This window comes from Mya arenaria, chromosome 3 (genome assembly GCF_026914265.1).
Source record: "Mya arenaria isolate MELC-2E11 chromosome 3, ASM2691426v1".
Taxonomy (NCBI): domain Eukaryota; kingdom Metazoa; phylum Mollusca; class Bivalvia; order Myida; family Myidae; genus Mya; species Mya arenaria.
The window spans coordinates 35,916,000-35,937,953 of NC_069124.1; the positions used below are offsets into that span (position 1 = coordinate 35,916,000).

General features: G+C 36.1%; 1 protein-coding gene and 1 long non-coding RNA gene across 2 annotated transcripts; both read right to left on the minus strand.

Moving 5' to 3' along the window:
• Positions 1-5,376: 5,376 nt before the first annotated feature.
• Positions 5,377-6,594, minus strand: LOC128229418 (uncharacterized). Its single transcript, XR_008260092.1, has 2 exons — positions 6,494-6,594; positions 5,377-6,050 (listed from the first exon to the last, which is right to left on the minus strand). It is a non-coding gene; the product is annotated as an uncharacterized LOC128229418 (long non-coding RNA).
• Positions 6,595-8,433: 1,839 nt separating this feature from the next.
• Positions 8,434-21,951, minus strand: LOC128227582 (protein kinase 4-like). Its single transcript, XM_052938254.1, has 8 exons — positions 21,814-21,951; positions 18,922-19,175; positions 17,652-17,687; positions 17,188-17,235; positions 16,783-16,872; positions 15,103-15,267; positions 13,844-13,896; positions 8,434-9,817 (listed from the first exon to the last, which is right to left on the minus strand). The coding sequence occupies exons 1-8, from the start codon at positions 21,867-21,869 to the stop codon at positions 9,599-9,601; spliced, it is 921 nt and encodes a 306-aa protein (XP_052794214.1). The 5' UTR covers positions 21,870-21,951; the 3' UTR covers positions 8,434-9,598.
• Between the last annotated feature and the right edge of the window lie 3 nt (positions 21,952-21,954).

Consider the following 21,954-nt stretch of genomic DNA (forward strand, 5'->3'; position numbering starts at 1 on the left):
TGTCAACATATTAAAACTATAGGAACTTCTGTCCATTGTCCAGCAGAGATAAGTTCAAGATCGTGTTCAAAAGGATTAATGGTCAATATGTTGAATACTATTTCTTCTTTATATTGTAGAAAGAAAAAAAATGGTGTTGCCTTAGAAGATTCGCTTTGAAGTTTTTGATTTTTAATGTGGAACAGAGAATTCAATGTGAAAAGGATACTACATATTAACACTAAACCTTTCCAGAGCTTGGTTTCACAAAAACACAGACAAACCTGTTTTAAATTATGCGTAACAAACACATTCGAGAGCTGTATGAACTTCATTGTCAATTAATGAAACATTTCACGCACGAATTTAAGCAAACAATTAGACAAACCTCCTCAAAGAGTAATTTACTTAAAATTATGCGTTAAAATTGTCCAAAATGACCTACTTAATTGATTGGTACTAGTTGGTGTACAATCGTCAATATCAGTGAGTTGGTGAAGGAATTGTCGTGTCTGATCATTCAGCAGCTGCTTTAAATGAAGCTTGACAAAACTGAATGTATAACATCTAAACAGAGGGGCTTCCCTTAAGTAATAATAATGGTATTGTAACAACATACATCTATGTATATTTGTCTTAATAGTTGGTACAATTTATAATATACTAGCTAGAGTTTCAAAAACTGAAATGAACTCTATACAATTAGAGCGTATTAAGGCACAGGCCAAAAAGACAAAGATTACAAGAAAATCTTCCGCATTTCACCTACTTGAGGTCGAAAAAGCTTAAATAATGTGCATGGTAGTTTAGCGGAGGACGTCTCCGCCATATCAGTAGCGCCTGCCTCCCTCATTCCTACACACACAGTCCCGATTTTCAAACCTGACTTGAACATGCTGGGGGAGGCGACAAGTCCGACCAGATTGACACCCAACGATTTAGTTGTCTACGCCAATATCTCCAAACAGATTATGAATCACGTCACGAGTTGTCAATTTGGCTTTGCTTTTAAACAGATCCCTCGAGTAGGCCGATTTCTGCTCCGGCCTTTTCCTACGTAATGCCCCCATTTCACCAAGGATTGTTTTTCCAATCGGCCCGATCTGTACCAGATTATCCCCGATGATTTATTTTTTTGATCGGCCAGATTGTCGTCCTGTATCGCCTCCAATCGTCCCCCATTTTTTAAGCCGATTGAATCCCGACCAATGAACCACGGCGAGGGATGATTCACGGACGTTCCTCGAGCGATCGACACGTTTCATGGGCGCAAGTATGCGAAAGTACTCCGCAGGTACAAGACAAAGGCCCGGTAGAGACCCGCATCTCGTGCGCAAGTGAGCGGTGTTCGCGCGTTGTTCGGCCGAGAGGGACCGAAAATGGGCGATCCCGGCTCAAGAGAGGTCGCTTTCGGCCGATGTCCGCCGTTTTTCGCGCGAGAGTGGCCGAATGTAGGCTTATGTTGACGCAGGTAGCCGCAGAAACCCGAAAGTAAACGTTCTTCGGACGATTTAAACGATCTTTGGCCGACTAAATTTGCCCAGATCGGCGAGAGATCGGTGTTTTTGTGGCCCGACTATATATATCGAGCCAGTTCGAAGCCTTTCACCATTTTCTGACAAGCCAGTGAAGGTCATGGACCAACAAGCAGTGCTGGGGCTTGTTGTAGCTTTACAACTTCGTACTGCTGTAGCACAGCAAAATGTTACAAGACTAGAAAGTATGCTGAGGAGGAGGAACAGGGTCAAGAGAAGATATGCTTAAAAGAAATAAGTTGTTGTGAATTGTTAAAGGTTTTTCACCTGTGTTTTGTTTCAGTACCTGTTCTGAGAAAAGTTTGCAGTTTATTTTTTTTATTATAAAGATTTTATAATTCTCTGGCATTGGTATTAATTTGTACATTTATTATTATTTATAATTACTTTGAGTAAATATATGCGTTGCTGTTCTATGTAACAATTAATTATTTGTGACATTTAAAAGGATTTCTATATGTTCTGGTGATGGTCGGGTGCTTACACTCCGACGACACTACGCACGACCCTCGGCAGAGGCTAAACGAAAGCTCCAGAAGGCTCCAGAGGGCGGGCGAGACAAATGGACCTTCAGAGGACTCTCGGACGACCAAGGCGACCACGGGCCGACTGTTTTTGATCGGCTACTGGTTTTCAACTTGTTTAAAAACAGTAGCCGATCACTTTTTAAGTAGCCGACCCTCGGGGGACTAATGCGATCGCGCCAGATCTTATCCCGAAGGTATAGGTTAGTGCACGTTAGTGCACGCAGGTTCCCGACTTATTTTGCAAAAATAGGGCCGATCTACTAAAAAAGAGATCCGGTACTCTCGGGACCAAAACAATTCTTGGTGAAATGGCCCCATAAACAGAGTATTACGATTTGAATATTTATACCCCCACAATAAACAGTAAATTAAGGTCATTCTTGATTCGGACCTTTGTCAATTCTTACTGTTGATTATCGTAAGTGTGGAGTTTTGGATACAATTTATAGTGTTTTAGATTCATAAAGCCTGTTCGAAGTCACCATGCAATGGGTGAAAAAAAACAACAACAAATCATTACGAGGCTTTTGGCTGGACAGAGTCAACGTTACGTCGGACGTCCGTATAACGTTAGCCATACAGTGATTGGCCGTATATGGCAGAGGTACCTAGACACCGGCTCTTTTGAAGAACGTCCTCGAACTGACTGCCCACGGAAGACAACGGCCCGCTATGAACGCATTTGAGAGAAAACCCTCAGGAATAGACTCCATGCCGCTGGTCGTCATCACGACGAAATCTAAATGATGGTGCTATTGGCGACGACTTTGTATTTATGGATGATAACGTTCACCCACACCCATCTCGGGTCTTAAACATCTGACTTTGAGCGTGAGGTTGTTGAGCGTGTGGACTGGCCAAGCCCGTTCGCCTGACTCTTACCCAGTGGAGCATTTATTGGACCAACTCCAGTGACAGGTGACATTATTATTATTATTATTATTTATTATTATTATTATTATTATTACAAATGTAGATCTAATAATACAGCAAATGGCGTTCATTACCTTTTTTTTTGGATTCGAAAACATTTCTGTATTGAAAAATAAGTTAAATAACACATGTTTAGTTTAACATTGCAGTACTATGTATGACATGGTTACGATATTCCTCTGAACAAGAGCTGTCGTAAGACAGCGCGCTCGACTACGCCGCTTTGTCTTAGAAATGAACAAATGATATTATATGCGCCTGTCAAAAGCAATAAAACATTCAAATTAAAAAGTAAACACGAACCGCGATGTGACAAAACCGGGGTTTGTAATGATTGGCAGAAGGTATTCAGCTTCAACTGCTTTCTTCTATTTTCTGTAACAGAGACATTGATCCTATGGGGCCTCAAACACAATGCCATGGAAGTCCTCCATAAACTCTTATTATTATTATTATTGTTATTATTATTATTATTATTATTATTATTATTATTATTATTATTATTTGCTATTGCGAACCTTAACAACTGTTGATTAGAGATAATAAGGTATTAAGGACTCCAATGCTTGGCACAATTACGACGATCAGTTTGGGCTTCGTAAAGTTTAAGCCCCCTCATCCTCGGCAGCTACGACGGTACACCGACCCAAGGGCCACTAAAACTGATGGCAAATAGAATTGCGGGAAGTTCTTCTGCTGACCAACCTGCCTACCAAGTTTGACGTCCATCTGCTGGTCATGACCAACTGCCTACCAAGTTTGAGGTCCGTCTGCTGGTCATGACCAACCTGCCTACCAAGTTTGAGGTCCTTATCCCTAAGGGTTCTTCAGTATATTAATTTTGAGTTTAACGTCACCACGACCTTGACGACTGACCTCAAAATCATTAACGTTCATATGCTGGTCATGACTAACCTGATTACCAAGTTTGAGGTCCCTGTGCATAAGCTTCTTCGGACTTTGAGCGGGAATCGTAGGGATGGATGGACGGGCGATCCGATAACTTGCCTCCCTTCCGGGGCATAAAAAACCACAACACCATGAGGTGTTTATATGCAACACCCATTCACCCGCCCAAATTAGAATCCCGTCAAGAACTTGAAGATAATCGACATGTTTACCATAATATTTGTATTGACTGCACATATGAGAAAACAACAGGTAAGTTAGTATATCAACGGTTATTGCAGTTTGGTGCTCTTTAAAGCTGCACTCTCACAGATTTTCCGTTTTTACAACTTTTTAAAAAATTTGTCTTGGAATGAGCAAATTTGTGCGTAAAAACCTGCAAAAAAAGACTGCTGACAAAAGATCACATCACAGATTTTCATATTTCCGCTCGAAATTTAATTTTTATGGCTTTAACCATTACTGGCGGTTTAAGAAAAAATGCATAAAACATCATTTTATGAACTTAAATATAAAAATCTGCGATCTTTTTTTTGTCAGCAGTCTTAATTGTCTGATTAACATGCATTTTCGCATAAATTGGCTCGTTGCAAGACAAAAAATAAAAAGTTGTCAAAACGTTTAATCTGTGCGAATGCAGCTTTAATGCATGTGTTTTGATCTGAAATTAGCTTTTAGTGTAACATTCCGATACTGTTCATTATACTGACATTCGGTTGTGATCTGCTGAAGTATTTGCAGCTGATGCATTCTGAATAAATCCATCAACACCATGGCAACAGACTAGACATGTTCATATAAATTGAAGATCAATACTTAAGTGTGTATATTGTATTATCTTACAGTATTGCGTAAGGCATTAAATTGTCTATAAAAAATATAATGTACTGTTAGTTAATAAATTTGTACCTTATTCTAAAGTCGGTGTCTAAGGTTTAAGTAATAAAATATTCAATTTACGTCAATTTGAACATTGAACAGTTATGAGATAGATTGAGCTTTATTGGAAGGTTGGTGGTTATCAGGGATGATAACAGAGCCAAGTTGCCAATCCTGAAAATGTCTGCGTGGGGTTCAGGGGGCCGCCGAAGGCCCCCGATGGGTCCAGGGCGGACCAAAGCCCTGGTGGGGGGACAAGGGGGGCGAAGCCCCCCGAAGCTTTCCGTATTTCAGGGATTCTAATACCCTTTTTTGCCTTAGAATAGTGTTCAAGGAGTACACCTTTCGGTTTGGTAGATATAATTATGTACAACACGAGACATCCACAATCAGAACAATTATCAGGAATCTTAGCAGTGAAGTTTAACACCTTTGTCTTTAAACAAAGTTAAATTTACTTTATTTTACCTGAAGTCACAGGCATTAGACATGTACCTGACATTTTGGTTCAGTTGTCCACTTCCCATAAAACTCAACTGGCTATGATCAAATGCTTGTGTATGAACAGTCTACACTGTGGGATGTTTGATTTATAATAATGAACAACATATCGATTATGATGCTTGCAAATGTTTATTGTAAAAGTGTTAATTATTCAATTTTCATGTATCATAAAAAGAGTATTTATTCCATTTTCTGCACATTTGATGAGAATATAGTGTTATTAATTATTATATATATTATTCCAAGTAATATCCAAACGGGACTTAAATGCTTTGGCAGCGTAGCCGTTGTGGACATGGTGGACTTTGACGTATTCTGGTCCCTAAGCCAGATTATTTCCCCTCATGGTGCTTTCAAATTCTATGAAAATTGATTCAGAATCAGCCCTAGTGATTTTTAAGGAGGCCAAATGTCTCAACACTATTTTTTTCTCTATAGCAGAAAAATAGCTGCAACAGATTTCTCATTGTGTTTGTTGACTTGTCTTAGTTGAAACAAAACCGAGATCCATTAACTCCTCCACATGTTCATCATTGAATGGCTAGCCACTCCGTAAGTCATCTTGTATGATGCTGTACACCTTTGAAGTTTTAATTCGCTGAGAGCTTTTGTATCTTTGGCAAGTGTCTTAAGTAAGACACACTACTGTGGTGCCAGGGAGCATGTTCAGCCATAAATCCAAGTATCATGGCCTCTGGATTAAATTGTCAGTCATTGACAGGAATAACTGGATGCACTGGCTGAGGTGTCTGTTCATCCCTGACTTTTGTAACCATCAACATAACTGGAAATACAAATTACAACTATAGAATTTAAATCTCACTCAAACTGGGTCCTCAAGAAGTTTTGTTGAACTGTCTCAAATAGAAAATAAAATGACTGCCTCTACGTAATATGTATTACTACTACAAAATATTTATTCATTTTTTTTGTTTAAATTTGAACCAAACCAATTTTCATTTGAACCTCCCATTATGGTCAACAACCACTTCTTATTGAGAACAATGCTTCAAACATTATGAGAATAATAAAGAAACGGTTTACAGCGTAAACTTCAATCGGCCAAATAAAATTTGTAAAATAAAAATCGATTATTATGACACAATCCGAATCGGGATGTCCGAAATAATGCTACATGCGCAAAATTCATAATCAGTTTGATCACTTTCTATTAACTTAAATAGAAACGTTTCGGGAATTTCTCGTAAAAATAAATGGCAAATATACCCTTTAAATCGACGAATCGATGTTTTTAGAAGTTGGTGGTGGTCGTTTTTTTCCAATTTTCCAATACCCGTTTATTCGTCTTCGTCGTCTGTCATTATCCGGATACGACCATCCGGATACTGTCTTCTAGTCCCATTGGTAATTTCCGTAATCACCGGATGCTATCTTATCCAATCATATAGCTCGATTGCCAAGACGTAAATAGGTTCGTTAATTTCCGACTTTACGCTTCCGGAAAACTCACCTTTCGTACCCATATTGTTCGAACTGAGCTCGATTCGCTCCCTGTACCCCCCCCCCCCCCTAGAAAAAACTCAACGGATTTACATTAATCTCAAAATCGATCCGTGAGGCCTTAAATCCGGAATTTTATCATCCCTGGGTTATGCATGACATTGATGTCAAACAAGCCAGTTCATGTCTGAACAATGATCCCTGTCTGATCGTTGACCCACCTATATATGTATATTGCCGTCTTCTCGTAGAGAACATTTTTGCCATATTATTTTAGAATCCCCCAGTGCATTGTTACAGCCCGGACAAACCAAAATAGAACGGAATTTGACCAATGACCCTCAAGTGGGACCTTTGACATAATATATACAATGGATCTTATACGCATTCTTGCTTCTATGGCTATTTTAAGATCCCAAAATGCATGGCCAAGTGTCAGCCCGTATGAGCCAAACTCGGACGGGTGGACTGGAACGGGATGAAGGATTTAGTACTTAATATTGACCCATTCGTGTGTGCAGACGAACGCACTCATGTACATAGTATCTTCTATTAAATATCAGACACCCTTGAGTAGAATCTGCTTGACAATATAAGATATTTCGCCATTTTGTTTATATCCAACACTTAAATAATTGCTAATGGGCGAAGATGTCATCCCCGAATTGTCTACCAGTAACTTGTCCTCTATCATAATCAAAAGAAAAACAACCCACGATATACCAGAAATCCATGTAGGCTACACAATCCAATGATTAGGTGTCGTGTAGCAGGTTAACTGTGGGTTATTCGAGATGGACCAATTTTAAATGTCCTCCAAACTCCAAACCAACGCCAGGAAATATACTAATGGCCAAAAGTCTTGTCCGGTCTACAAAAACTACAATATCCGAAAGTATAGTCCGGTCTACAAAAACAATATCTGTTTTGTTTTATATCGCACACTCATAAATTTGATATCGATGGAAAGAGGACATTAACATGCATTCAATGAAAAAAGAATTTTGGCATTTGAGCCAGTACTGCCGATACAGTAATGTGTTGACAATTGGCATTGAGGATTTGCAAGGCACAAATGAAACCCATACCGGACATGACTTTTGGCCATTAGTATACTATAAAAAGGCGAGTTTTAGCTAAAGAAATGACTCGTATAAACAGCCTTTAAGTAATAGATACAGTACGAGTTTTTCTTTTAAAAAGGCTGAGAAATAACCAATGATGGGCATGAAATTTGTACTTTTGGACTGGAGACTAACCAACTGTTTTACCTTATTCAACCGTATTTAACAAGTAAACATCCACTGCACAAGATCACTGATCCTATTCTATACCCAAAGGGTATTCAGTTATTGAATTGAAACAGTTTTTTCACCTCAAGGTCAACGCGACATTGACCTACTGATCTATCAACATAAGTCATGACCAACTTACCAACCAAGTATGAAGTTCTTGGACCAAAAGGATATTCGGTTAAGAGCATAAACCATTTTCTTTTTCACCGCGACCTTGATCTTCTGATCTCAAAATCAATAGGGGTCATGGCCAGCCTGCGTACAAAGTATGAAATTCCTGGATATTAGCGTTCTCAAGTTATTGAGCGGAAACAAAGTGTGACGTACAGACTGAATGTCCGTACAGACCGACTGTCTGGCGGACAGGGCATAACAATATGTCTCCCCATGACATAATAATAAGAAAACAGATTAGCAATTAAAAGATTTATTACTGGACTCCGACATTGAAGAGTGGCAAAATATGTAATGGCAAATATACATAAAATAAATGCAATTTTGATAACTGGTGCACAGTAACAATCTCTCAATATCAGATCCTATTGGAAAAATTAGATCACTTATTCCACTAAGCTCTCCGAAAATGACATTACAGAAAACTGTCACAACTGTAAATTGATGACGAGAGTTGTTTGATCACTAGTATTCAAAATTTACAGAAATCATAATTTATCTAGCATTTACATTACATTGCATGAATGGACAAAACTGAATATTCTTTCTCATCGAAATCAGCAGATGTCACAAAAATAGGTAATGTATATCACAGAAAAGTAAGCAATAATATAATGTGTTTATTTGATCATTAAAAGCAGCACTTTAGTGAAATAGCGCAGCCACAACATAAATCAGAACTTAAAACTTTTGATGGCTACAGAGCTCGCAAAAATAAGCGATTTCATACACTATTATTACACAGCTCTTGAACAAGCCCCTTCAAAAACCACACATGTTAAAGAGTAGCACAAGTGAGCAATGGTAAGAAATCTGGTCATGGTTTATGTATTCATAACTAAACAAACATGAAATTTATTACGAAACTAAATTGGAATGAAATCAACTTTTGAGGTTAACTCAAGGCTTTTACATGGTCCCAAATTATTGCTTTTGTATAATTGAAAGTGAAACCCTTAAACTTAGTGGCATAGAACCACACATATACAGAACACAATTAACTGTTGAAACAACTACTTTTACAGACAAGGAGCTAAACAGACAGAGGGGCCGAAAATCAACTGAGGCTAACAACAGATGAAATATTGATTGATTGCGAGTGATAAAAATACATACCTATCCCATCAATTACTTGTTAACAAAAACATGAAAACAATAGCAAACAAAATTTGAGTATTTCTTTTTTAACTAAATTTGGTAAAATGTGACTAAAATATTAAACACTACTAGTTTTAAAATTGCATGTTAGCATGAAAACTCTATACAAGACAAATACATCATTATATGACAAAAACTGGCATGCATATTGACTTTATAAAATGTACTCCCTATTTCCCAAAAACGCCTTTTGAAAGCACATTCACAAAACTGACAAAAAATGAATCCTAACATAAGGGCGTAATCACCAGAGCCCGGAAGACTTTCCACCTGGGGGTTGTCGAACACGTACTGACGTGGGCTTGGGTGCAGGCAAAGTGTTGACCTCCTCCTGGGCGGGGACCTCCTCCTCGGAGGGGGCAGCTTCTGTTGGGGTTTCTGTTGGTGTGCTTCTGGCGTTCTGGGAGTCACTGTCTTCCACTGTTGTTTTCTCGGCCTCCTCTCCCTTATTATCCTCCTCATTCTGTGGATTAAACAAATAAAGTCAACAATATGTTTATACAGACAATGGCTGTCCACACTTCAGCATTATGTCAGAGCATTGTCCAATATCAGCACTACAAAGATACAGTCAGTGTTTTGAAATGATCTCATGCTTTACAAGTAAATGCTAGATATTTCATGCTGGGTAATGATATAGAAATATCTCAGTTAGAAACCTCAACATAGACTTGTAATGTATACTTTATTTATAGTGTTCTGGGGCTGTGAAATGTTTTATTTCTTCTAAAATATATGTATGCATTAAGAAAAATCACTGAATGAAGTAAGAAAATAATTTGTATGGGAATATATGAGAGACAGACTCTTTAAACAAAATTCATTTGGTAAACTGTGCGCATGAACCTTAAGTGATATTAAGTTTTCCATCACCATAGTCATAAAAATTCAGTTTCAACAATAATTCTGAATGTCTCAAATATTTTGAGAATCAGGACATTTCCTTTCACTGTATTGGTGCCTAATGTTAGCAAGTTGATGTATTAAGTAAGGAAATGGTATGCAACATGTTTTCCCTTTGCAGGAAAAAGGGCTACCTAGGAGTGGAACACAATCTTTCCCCGATTTCAAGTGTGCAACAGATCTGATAATAAACTGTTATTAAAACTTTGATTTGAATTGCTCTTTATGTTTTAAATCCGAAATCCGATGGAAATGATCTGTGCACATGCTGAAATGGGTTTCAGAGGGTTCCTATACTTAACAGTTTCTGCGGCCTGCTCCCTGGAAGACAAAAAGCCAGGCAATGAGGCAAAATGACCAAGCTACAGATTCATTTCAAGCTTCAAAACAATTTTACACATATATTTGTGTCACTTTTGATACATTTTCTGGCAACATACTGCAGAATACAATCATCAATTTAGAAATAAAATTTATCAATTCAGAGTACAAACAATTTTTCAAAACTTTTACATTAATTCTTTCAATCACCAGAAAATGTATTTAAAATGCAGATGAACTAACAAATCCATAGCTTGCAACACATCCGCATTATTTATTGTTAATACATGCAGTTAAGACCATATTACCAAACAAAATAATCAAGAAAGTGTTCTGCAGTAACCTCTTTTCAATTCAGCTTATTTCAAAATAATCAATTTATAGAAAATGAAGACTATTTTAAGTTAAAATATCAACCATCAGGACTCATTCATAGGGTAAATCATAATACATAAAACTTATTCTGTCTGCTTTCATCTGGTCAGTGTCTTGCATGAGGAAAGAGATATCGGAAACAAAATTCAGCACCTATTTAGTTTTATTTCATTTAATCATACAACAAACCCCAAGAAGGCAAAATATTAACAATTTCTTTACTGTGATGATCCTGTTCAATTTGTTTTTGCTTCTAGAAGTTCAACCAATATGAAAGTGCCTTCCTCAGTTGGGCTGTATGTTTAAATGGAATAGCCCCTATACATGTTTAAATGGCATAGATCTTTTACATATTTTGTTAGTCGAAACATGTTAATGATCCCACTTCTTTCATGCACTAGACCTAACACCAAGTACGAGGCTGCTTGACCCACTTTGGAGTATCATTCTCTTAACACTAGCTGCAATCAGTAATCTCATCATTTACTCTGAGATAATTATGTTAAGGCTGAACTCCTCAAAACTGAAATTGAATCTGTGACTAAGGTTTTACTGCCTTTAAAGGAAATCCCTTAATTTGTGGAACTCTTCTTTTTTCCCTTATAGGTGACGATCTTGCATATAAAGCACATAGTAGCTAAACGGGTATGATGTTCAAATCTAACACAGATAAAAGCAAGCTTGTGAAACTAAAATGTTCTCAGGAATAATAGCATCCATGCAACACCAGTTATGACATTACCCATGACACACCTGTAATGACATAATCCCAGACACACCAGTAATGACATAATCTGAGACACACCATAAATGACTTAATCCACTCCACAGCAGAAATGACAATTTAAGACAAACAAGACTTAGTAATGACATAATCTGAGACAATGACATAATTCAAAAAACACCAGAAATTACTTAATCCATGCCACACCAGCATTGACTTGATCCGAGACACACAAGTAATGATTTAATATGAACCACACCAAAAATGATAATTCAAACACTCTAGCAGTGATTTTTTTTACCGACTGTGCCTTGCGAATTAGGAAAAAAGTAGACTTTTGGAAAAATACAAAATCAGGCCAAAATGTTAATATAATGGCAAATGGCAAATGTACATATTGTTTTATGAATAAATTATGCTGTGATTGAGTTAGTTTTGTCCAGCTTTTGCTTATTTTTCAAGAAATTCTTTGCATTTTTATTAATTAAAGTAATATCATTTATCAAATGGTAATTTTGGGGGGGAAATGGACATTTTATCACAACGGGAAACAGCCTTAGAACACAAAAATTGCACCAAAAAAGTCACTGACTTGTAATGACTTAATCTGAGGCACACCAGTAATGACTTAATCCGAGACAACCAAGTAATGACATAATCCCAGACACACCAATAATGACATTATCCGAGATACACCAGTAATGATATTATCCGAGATTCAACAGTAAGGACATAATCCAAGACACACCAGTAACGACAAAATCCAAGACAAACTAGTAATGACATAATCTGAGACTCACCAGTAATGACCTAATCCGAGACACACCAGTAATTACATAATCTGAGATACACCAGAAATGACATAATCTGAGACACCAGTAATTTTTGGGGAAAATGGACATTTTTCACAACGGGAAACAGCCTTAGAAAACAAAAATTGCACCAAAAAAGTCACTGACTTGTAATGACTTAATCTGAGACACTGACTTGTAATGACTTAATCTGAGACACACAAGTAATGACATAATCTGAGACACCAGTAATGACATAATCGGAGACATTCCAGAAATGGCATAATCCCAGACACACCAGTAATGACATAATCCTAGACACACCGGTAATGACATAATCCAAGACAAACCAGTGATGACATAATTCTAGACACACCAGTAATGACATAATCTGAGACATTCAAGAAATGGCATAATCTGTGCACACCAAAAATGACATAATCCCATATCAGAAATGACATTATCCCAGACACACCAGTAATGACATAATCAGAGACATACCAGTCATGACATAATTCTAGGCACACCAGTCATGACATAAGCCGGGACAAACCAGTAATGACATCATGAAACGTACCAGTAATGACATAATCCAAGACACACCGGTAATGACATAATCCAAGAAAAACCAGTGATAACCTAGTCTAAGACACACAAGTAATGACATAGTCGGAGACAAACCAGTAAAGCCATAATTCAAGACACACCAATAATGCCATAACCCAAGACACACCAGTAATGCCATAATCCAAGACACAACAGTAATGCCATAATCCAAGACACACCAGTAATGCCATAATCCAAGACACACCAGTAATGCCATAATCCAAGACACACCAGTAATGCCATAATCCAAGACACACCAGTAATGCCATAATCCAAGACACACTAGTAATGCCATAATCCAAGACACACAAGTAATGACATAGTCGGAGACAAACCAGTAATGCCATAATCCAAGACACACCAGTAATGACATAATCCAAGACACACCAGTAATGCCATAACTCAAGACACACCAGTAATGCCATAATCCAAGACACGCCAGTAATGCCATAATCCAAGACACACCAGTAATGCCATAATCCAAGACACACCAGTAATGCCATAATCCAAGACACACCAGTAATGCCATAATCCAAGACACACCAGTAATGCCATAATCCAAGACACACCAGTAATGCCATAATCCAAGACACACCAGTAATGCCACAATCCAAGACACACCAGTAATGCCATAATCCAAGACACACCAGTAATGACATAAGGCCATCACAAAAAAATTACACTAATGATACACTTTGCCCAAGATTGCATGTAGTGTTTTGCAAATTTCGAACTTTCCCACCCAAGAAAATACTGCTAAATGGAATACCTGTTGTCCATAGTCTGCAGGGTACTCTTCTCCTGTGATCGGATTGTACTGCACTGAAATACACAGAACATACACATCTGAATGTGATGTTACAATTTGAGCATGTGTAGAAGTTAAATTTGAGTCCAAATTAATGTTGATTTCTGCTGGACTGTTCATTGTGTTTCATCTTGTGAATCACCACACCATCTGAAAAGACATGTTTCTATAATATTTAACTTGACGCTGAAACAAAAGAAATAAGTGATTTCATCCTGTCATTCAATTGCTCACTTCTTAAGGTAGGATGTACATGTATATTTACATGTAGTCCAGACTGTCAACCTGCAATTCTGCATCTGTACATAAAACTCTGAATGTAATTTTGCCTTTGCACCACATTCAGCAAGACAGTCATAGAAATGAGATTTTTGGATGTACACATCTTTCACTAGTGCTTGGGATAAAAAAAATGGACAACAAATCCTGATAATTAAAATCCAGAATTTGAGCATGCTTGAAAATAATTTTACCAGTGCATCTCTTGCTGGCAAGTACTAATTTTGACCATTGGCAAACCTGTTTCACAAGAGTCTAAATGTTCTGGAACATCTTGACATAAAGATGACATTTCAAATAATTGATACATCTTTTCATTATCCAAAAACACTATTTGGTGTGCTGAATCTATGCGTGTGTATCGTTGCAGCTCTGTGCTGAACTATATTACAACATGTAGTAACAGATTCACAAAAGCCAATATTCTTGGCATGCTTGCTACCATATAATCACCACAACTATCATCAATAATGCATATACAAATAACACATGCTGTATGCCAAATGATTCTTGTACTGGTGAAAACATTTTCAACGAAAGCGAAAAATGTAAAGCATGCTTTAAGTTAGAAAACATTGAAATTGAATGGATGTTAAATCGCTATGTTTAGTTTAACGTTTTACATGCAATGTTAGAATAACTTTTTGGCTACTCACTTGTTTGTGCATCTGTTCGAATAGGATACAGTAAAAACGAATTACTATTTGGTTCAAAAATGGATGTTGACATGTTTGCTCAATGCTTCTCTGACATTGATAAGAAATGGATAGTTGTCACAAAAATTATATTTCAAACACCAAATGCAAGATAACAATTTTCCTGAAAATGTGGAATGATTCTGAAGTAGCCCTGCTTATTTTTCATTCATCAAAACATGGCTGTGACAGTGGATGGTGGGGCAAAAATCATTGGTGTCACATCTAGTCTATGTATCTGCTAACCTTTCTTAGGCTGGTTGTTTTGGCCTCGCACCATTCTGCGGGGCTGCTCGTCCCCGGCGTCTACTGGTGCGGGGCGAGATTGCTGCTGGTGGGGGGGTCTCTGGGGCTGCTGGTTAGACTCATTCCCACCCTCGGCATGAGTTATTGGGTTGAAGCTTCCAGCCGCTATATGGGTCAGGTTGGTTAGCATACATGGCTAATCAAATTTCAAATGTTTACGTGATAAGTTCCTTTTAGATTTTTTTGCTTGCTACTGGAATTATATTATTATTATGTATTTTCTAATAATTATGTTAAATACTTCAAAGAGTGAGTTTATTTTGAAAGGAGAACACTCAAAACTCTATAAAAGCACTCAAAATTTAACGTCATGCAGGAGTTGGTTTAATACCGGAAAAAGGCAAAATCTACACAGCAAATCACTACAAACTCACAGCAGGACACATATATGGGAATGAGAAGAGGTGAGGGACGGTTATAACAGTAAAAGACAATAGAACTTAAAGGTAAAGATGCCTGCTGTTAAAAGGAATGAGTATAGTCTCACGGATTAGCTCAATTTAACAAATCTCTGATACATTAAACATTTGAGGCCCTTAAAGTTGATTTATCCCAATATATTTTTAATAATCAATGGTCACAGCTTATATATATAGCCAATATCTTTCAAACCAGTCAAACAACAGGGCCTCGGACAATATGATCATAAAACTTGCGTATCTAACAGTAAAAACTAGGTATTCACAGTTTATATTACAATGAAGCTATAGATGGAAACCCAATTTCAGGAAGCATTGCCTTTAAGAAGAAATTGTACTAAGCAGAACATAAAGTGATAACATAAATTACTAAAAGCAATGTTATTGTTGTCTACTGTGAAAATCTAATTCATAATTAAATAAATATGGGAAACAAATCAAACTACATGACTGTAGATGCTTAAAGGTATTTCCCCCGCCCTACCATTTTGTTTACAAAACCTAACTAAAACTGCAAGTGAAGTTTTTTGTGACTGATGATAAAGAGTTAGTGCAGAAACTGACAACAATCTGATCACTTACAGGATCATAACATAGAGAGAACTGGAACATTGTTTCAAGCAAAAAGTTGACATAGGCAGGTATTTTTATATGTAATCTACAATATACACATGATACATGTATGATAACTTTTGTCACACTACATATGTTGTATGCACTAATATGTGAATCAGCTATTTTTGCCAATTGCTGTGAGGAGAATAACATATTATGGCAAGGCCTTAAATACTTATGGTTCAGGTTAAAATAGTAGAAATTTGTGTGTGTCTTATGTATATATATAGTTTAAAAACCTTTATACTGATAAATACTGATATGCGTATTACTTTAATGGCATTACCTAATAATGACAATGTTCACATGTTTTTGGAAAAGATGTAACCCTAACCACACAATAACTTCTTTAGCCCAAATGCAGCAGATTTTTTTTCAACAAAAGCATCAAATACAACACCAGCATGTTAAATCCAACATAATATAAAACCTTTTCAATGCTTATATAAAGAGCTCAAAACTATATCCAGCCAATCTCAATGTTCATTTGTTTTTAAATGACCTGCCTATCCCAACAAGTGAAGTAGTCTCACAACTAGGCAACAGAGGAAGTGGTGTAAAGTTCTGAACTAGCCACAACTAATACCTTGACCGCTGGCCCTCAACTTAATAGCCTGGTTCTGAGCCAAGGCATCACGATAGGCTGTTACCGAGTAACTACGGAAATCTGCGTCATCTACAACATGCAAGCACCTCATAAAACATGGTGTTCATGTTGATACCGAAAACTGTACACATGCTTCAATCATGACAATGATGACTACTTGGTGATAAATTATTAAATTTAATATTTCAAGTGTTGAACTGAAAGACTGAGATGGCAGTGTTGCTATAATATAGCACATAGGAATATCCATACAACTAATTTTAAAAGTGAAATGTTCTTGCCCCCTAAATGACTCACATAACAAGATAAAGATTGTATTTTTTCTGGTTGACTTGACATGGGTAATTTAAATTGATAAAGACTGAAAACAAATGAAGTGCATACTCTGAGATGAATCGTCACACTTGTCAAACTGAGTTGGTCGTGAATGTTCTGTAAATATACAAGGTCTTATGTCATGCAACTGCCATTATTATTATTATCATCATCATCAGAAATGACATATGATAAACAAAATAATCTGTTTAAATAATCTGTTTTAATAAAAGTGTTTAACTGTGGTTATTTAAATGTAAATAAAACATCTCTGACATGGTTCATGACAGAAATTTTAATTTAATTGAAATCAAGATTTTTTTTTAACTTCTAACCTAATTGAATTCAATGAAATGAATTGTTCTAAAATTATGTGACATTGAATTTTGAGAACAATAACAGTGTTGTTTTACTACAGACTTTAACAATTAACAATGCCTATTTTGTTTCATTTACATCATAGCTTTACTAAAAACAGTTTAAATTCAACACTACAGTGCAATAATTGTTATTGGGATGAAAATGTTACTAACTTCCACTCTCGTCGAAACTTGCAAATGGAGCTTCAGCTTAAATGACAGAAATTGTAGGAAACTTATCAAGATGCAAAAACACAAATTGCAACTAAAATTGAACTAGCCAAACTGAATCAAAACAATCTAAAATGTTACAGTTCCCCTGAACAACATCATGTTTTAAATATTACAGATCTATACAGAATATGAGAGTTTGAGAACACTTAGAAGGAAATGCTTAAAACAAAATTGAAATATTAAAGGAAATAACTATTGCAATTAAAAAGTGTGTCATTGAGAATGAAATATTCTAGTTAACAGACAATGTTTTGTTCGACATTTTTTAACGCCTTTGCCTATTTAATTGGGAAAAGATTTGTGCAAATGCAATATCATGAAAATAAACTGTTACAGTTAACATTACAGGAAAACATCTTTTTGACACTCAAATTATTGCTGTGTGAATGCTGGAAGTTGTGTAACCTGTGCTATCTGTTTTCATAAATTATTTTTTTATTTCATTTTACATGGGAACATTGTCAAATGCTTTGGGAAAAGATCATGATTATTTGGGACTTTATCTATGCAAGTAAGGAGACAGCTATCTTAAAATCAACCCCACTGTACTGCGTGTATTCTTGGATAGAATAAGTGCGCCACAGTGCAAGAAAGGCAAATAACATGAAGAAATTTAAATTTACATGGTGCAAAAGCAAAACTTACACATGGCAACTAGCATACATGTATAAACAGATCTGATCATAGAAAACTTAAACATAGAGCACACCCAAAAGGCTTCAAGCAAACTGCTCAATTATTTGTTACGGAACTGCATCTGAAAGAATTCAACATTTATTGATAAATGTTAATGCAAATATCCGGTCTGTGATGTAGTTGATGACACTTGCCTACAATAAATCATACACTGTTATTTAAAATATTTTAACTATAACAAACGGCTAGAACAACTAATAGCCTAAAAGTCAATAATGTTCACAACCATTACCAATTTATATCTAATATTGGACCAAGTCTTGGTTGCATAACATGCAAAGAAAAAATCACAGCAGGTAAATCCTAATCAATTTATTATATATATTATATAGTTTATAACTAAATAAATATTAGTTATAACCATATCATAAAGTGTTTTTTGTTTTTGTTTTTTTAAGATGTTTTTATATTGCGGTTATATATAAATCAAAGCTTTATTTGAAATTTACAAAAAAAACTAACAGTTACAAATTCATGATGATCCAAATCCACACAAACAATGCTATATTTGTACCTCTGCCCTTGGGTTTGTTTCTCTGATACTCTTCTTTGGCATCCATATGTGGGTTGGCGCCACCGCCATGCTGTTGTCCACCTTGATATTGCTGTTGCTGTCCACCTTGATACTGCTGTTGCTGTCCACCTTGATACTGCTGTTGCTGTTCGCCTTCATACTGCTGTTGTACAGCCCTATTAGCCTGCTGCTGTGGCGTTGGTTCTGGGCCACCAAAAATGTTGCTTGAGCCTCCTCCTGGTGGTTGCAACACCCTAAATATAAAATGTTCGAACATTCACTAACAAGAAATTATATTCATAATTTGACTGGGTTGGAATACTGTACACATAGCATTGTTACAAATTTTGACAAGTTTGGATGCAAAATGCTCGAGTTGGAAAAAAGGCAGGGCGTTTTCTTGTAAAATTTTGAAGAACCACAACTGTGTATCTCTCTAGTTATCAAATATGTTAGACTAAGAGATATTATGCACTCAATTGTTAACAGAGATCAAATACTGGCTAATTAGAAATGATAGAATGCCGACAATACACTGTCATGCCTTGCCATACATGTGGGATTTCTTTGAACTTATTACCAATTAAAAAACAATTACTTCAGGGTTGACACTAACTCGAGTTAATTTGACCCCATGATCTGAGTCAATCAATCTTTGGTCAAATTACCACAGTCACTATCAGTCATCATTGTAACCCACTAGCCTGAAGGTTGCGATTTGGGTTTCGGCTAGCAAAAATTCCTTGACAGTAGCCCGATCAGACTGCCTTTTCTATGAAGTATTGACTAATATCTATTCCTATCAAATTTAACTAAAACAAATATTTTAGTTTTGTCTGAAAAATGACTTGGACTGTCCATTAGTACTTATTATATATGCACCTTACAATGACAATAACAGTTTTTTCACATCATCTGAACCACTAAACGCTTACTGAATCGTAATGGAGGTCCAGCAAGGGATTATCTTATGCGAAAAAAAAGATGATGCATCAGAAGAAGGAAAAAAGGTTGAAAAAACCAATTCAGATGACGGGAACATGGAAATGTCCAAAGATTTGGTTTTCTCCCACATTATGTTTATCAGAGAACAAACAGAGTGTATTTTTAATTTTGATGTAACATTGGTGTTAATGAAAACCAAACAAATAACATTGTTTGTTTTTTATTAATGATGAAAGCAACATGGAAAATATGTTATTGTCCGGAATTGTATAAACCGAGCCATTTATAATTACCCATCAACTGTTAAAACATGTGTTTGTTTACTTTAATCCATTATTCCATGATCTAGATCGATACAGACACTTGCCTTAGCAATGACTGCAAAGTTTCATCACATTTAGTGAGTATTATCCTAAAAAATCCCCCAAAAATGTCAAAACTGTTCGGTTTATAAACTCAGCCAGTTTATAATTGGTTGAAATAGTATTTATTTTTCAAGTAAGTTTTTTCACTAAGTAACAAGTCTGAAAGGGCCGAGAGATCTGAAAAAACTAAGGCAAAGACTGCATTAGCTTGTCAATCTGCCGAGTCACCAATAAAATAAGTTGCCATTGCTGTAATTAAGGTGTGCAAATGTAAAACAACACAGAAATAAATACTAAACTCTTGGGTACTGATTAGTACATGATATTCCTTCATTACAATACCAATGTCTTTGGCAAATGTGTATTGCCTAGTGTGACATCACTTATTTTCTCTTCAGAGTTGATTAACCAGTGTCCCTAAGAATAAAGACATTGTAACATAAGTTTTTACTAAAAAGAAATTCTATAACTGCCGTTGCTTCCAAGCACTGGCTTAAGAAAAAGAAGTAGCATTTCTGATAAAATAACAAGAGCAAGTAGGATTTTAATGACAAAAGCAGGAAACAAATTCAAGAGCATCTTGTATCTGTTTTCTATCTCAACATTAATTTATTTAATGTCTTAGAGCAAGTTTCGCAAATACAAAAACTATGCTCTGTATGACAGCTTTGAAACATAAAATGCAATACATATTTACCAGTTCTAATTCTGGTTAACTCACTCTAAACTAAGTCATTCTTGGTTACTTTTAAAAGTTTGGATATGCAGTGATTTTTTTCACTTTTTTGTGAAACAGCCCATGCCTTTTCTTTTATGAAATTTTAGCGCATTAAAGTTCAAAATTGTGAAAAATTAACAGAACATTTGAAAGTTAATTCTGAAATAAAATAGTGTTATACTCGTACAAACAGCCTGATTTAGTAGTGTCTGTACAGTATAGACATTAAAATGAAAATAAAGAGTTTTTACGCCGATGTAGCAGAAAAACACTTTGTTCACATGTAGCTCCTGGGAATTGTGAATTTTTCTTCATATTTTTGTGAATTTAGCTTTTTTGGCGATTGTGAAAAGTCCGATATTCAGCGTCAATTTGTTAGTAAAAAAATCACTGATATGGGACGATCACCTTATGATCTTATAATATAGTTATGTATTATTTTCCCTAGTTTTATGTGTTGCAGTCAAGATCATTTCATCAACTGACCTGCTGAAAAGGCAAAGATGGATTTATAAAAATCTCAGATGGGATTGCCAAACACTAGACTGGTGGAATCAAAACAGTTTAACAGGTTCATGCATGGCTTTTTTTGTTTAATGTTTAAGCTGCACATAACAGCCCACTTAAAAATTTATTTGAACTGTTGGAGGTCACATTGATGTCTAATAGAATGACTGAATACCAAAGTTGTCACACCTATGCATGATATGGGCAGAAGATAACTAAAATAGCCGAAAATGTAAAAATTCCTTTCTGGTTGATTAGTCATGGTGTGGTGGGGTGACAAAATATGAAACAAAACCGAATTTACCCTATTTTCATAATCAAAAATTGCGAAATATAAGCAATAAATATTAAACATACCTAGAAGACGACTTTCCCGCTTCATTATAACCCGAATAAAGATTTGTGGTCGTCATTTTTTAAGTTGAACAGCAAATTGTCTTGACAGTTTAGCCGGTCTTCTGTAATGTGCTTAAAATGCGTGCACACCTGGTGACGTCA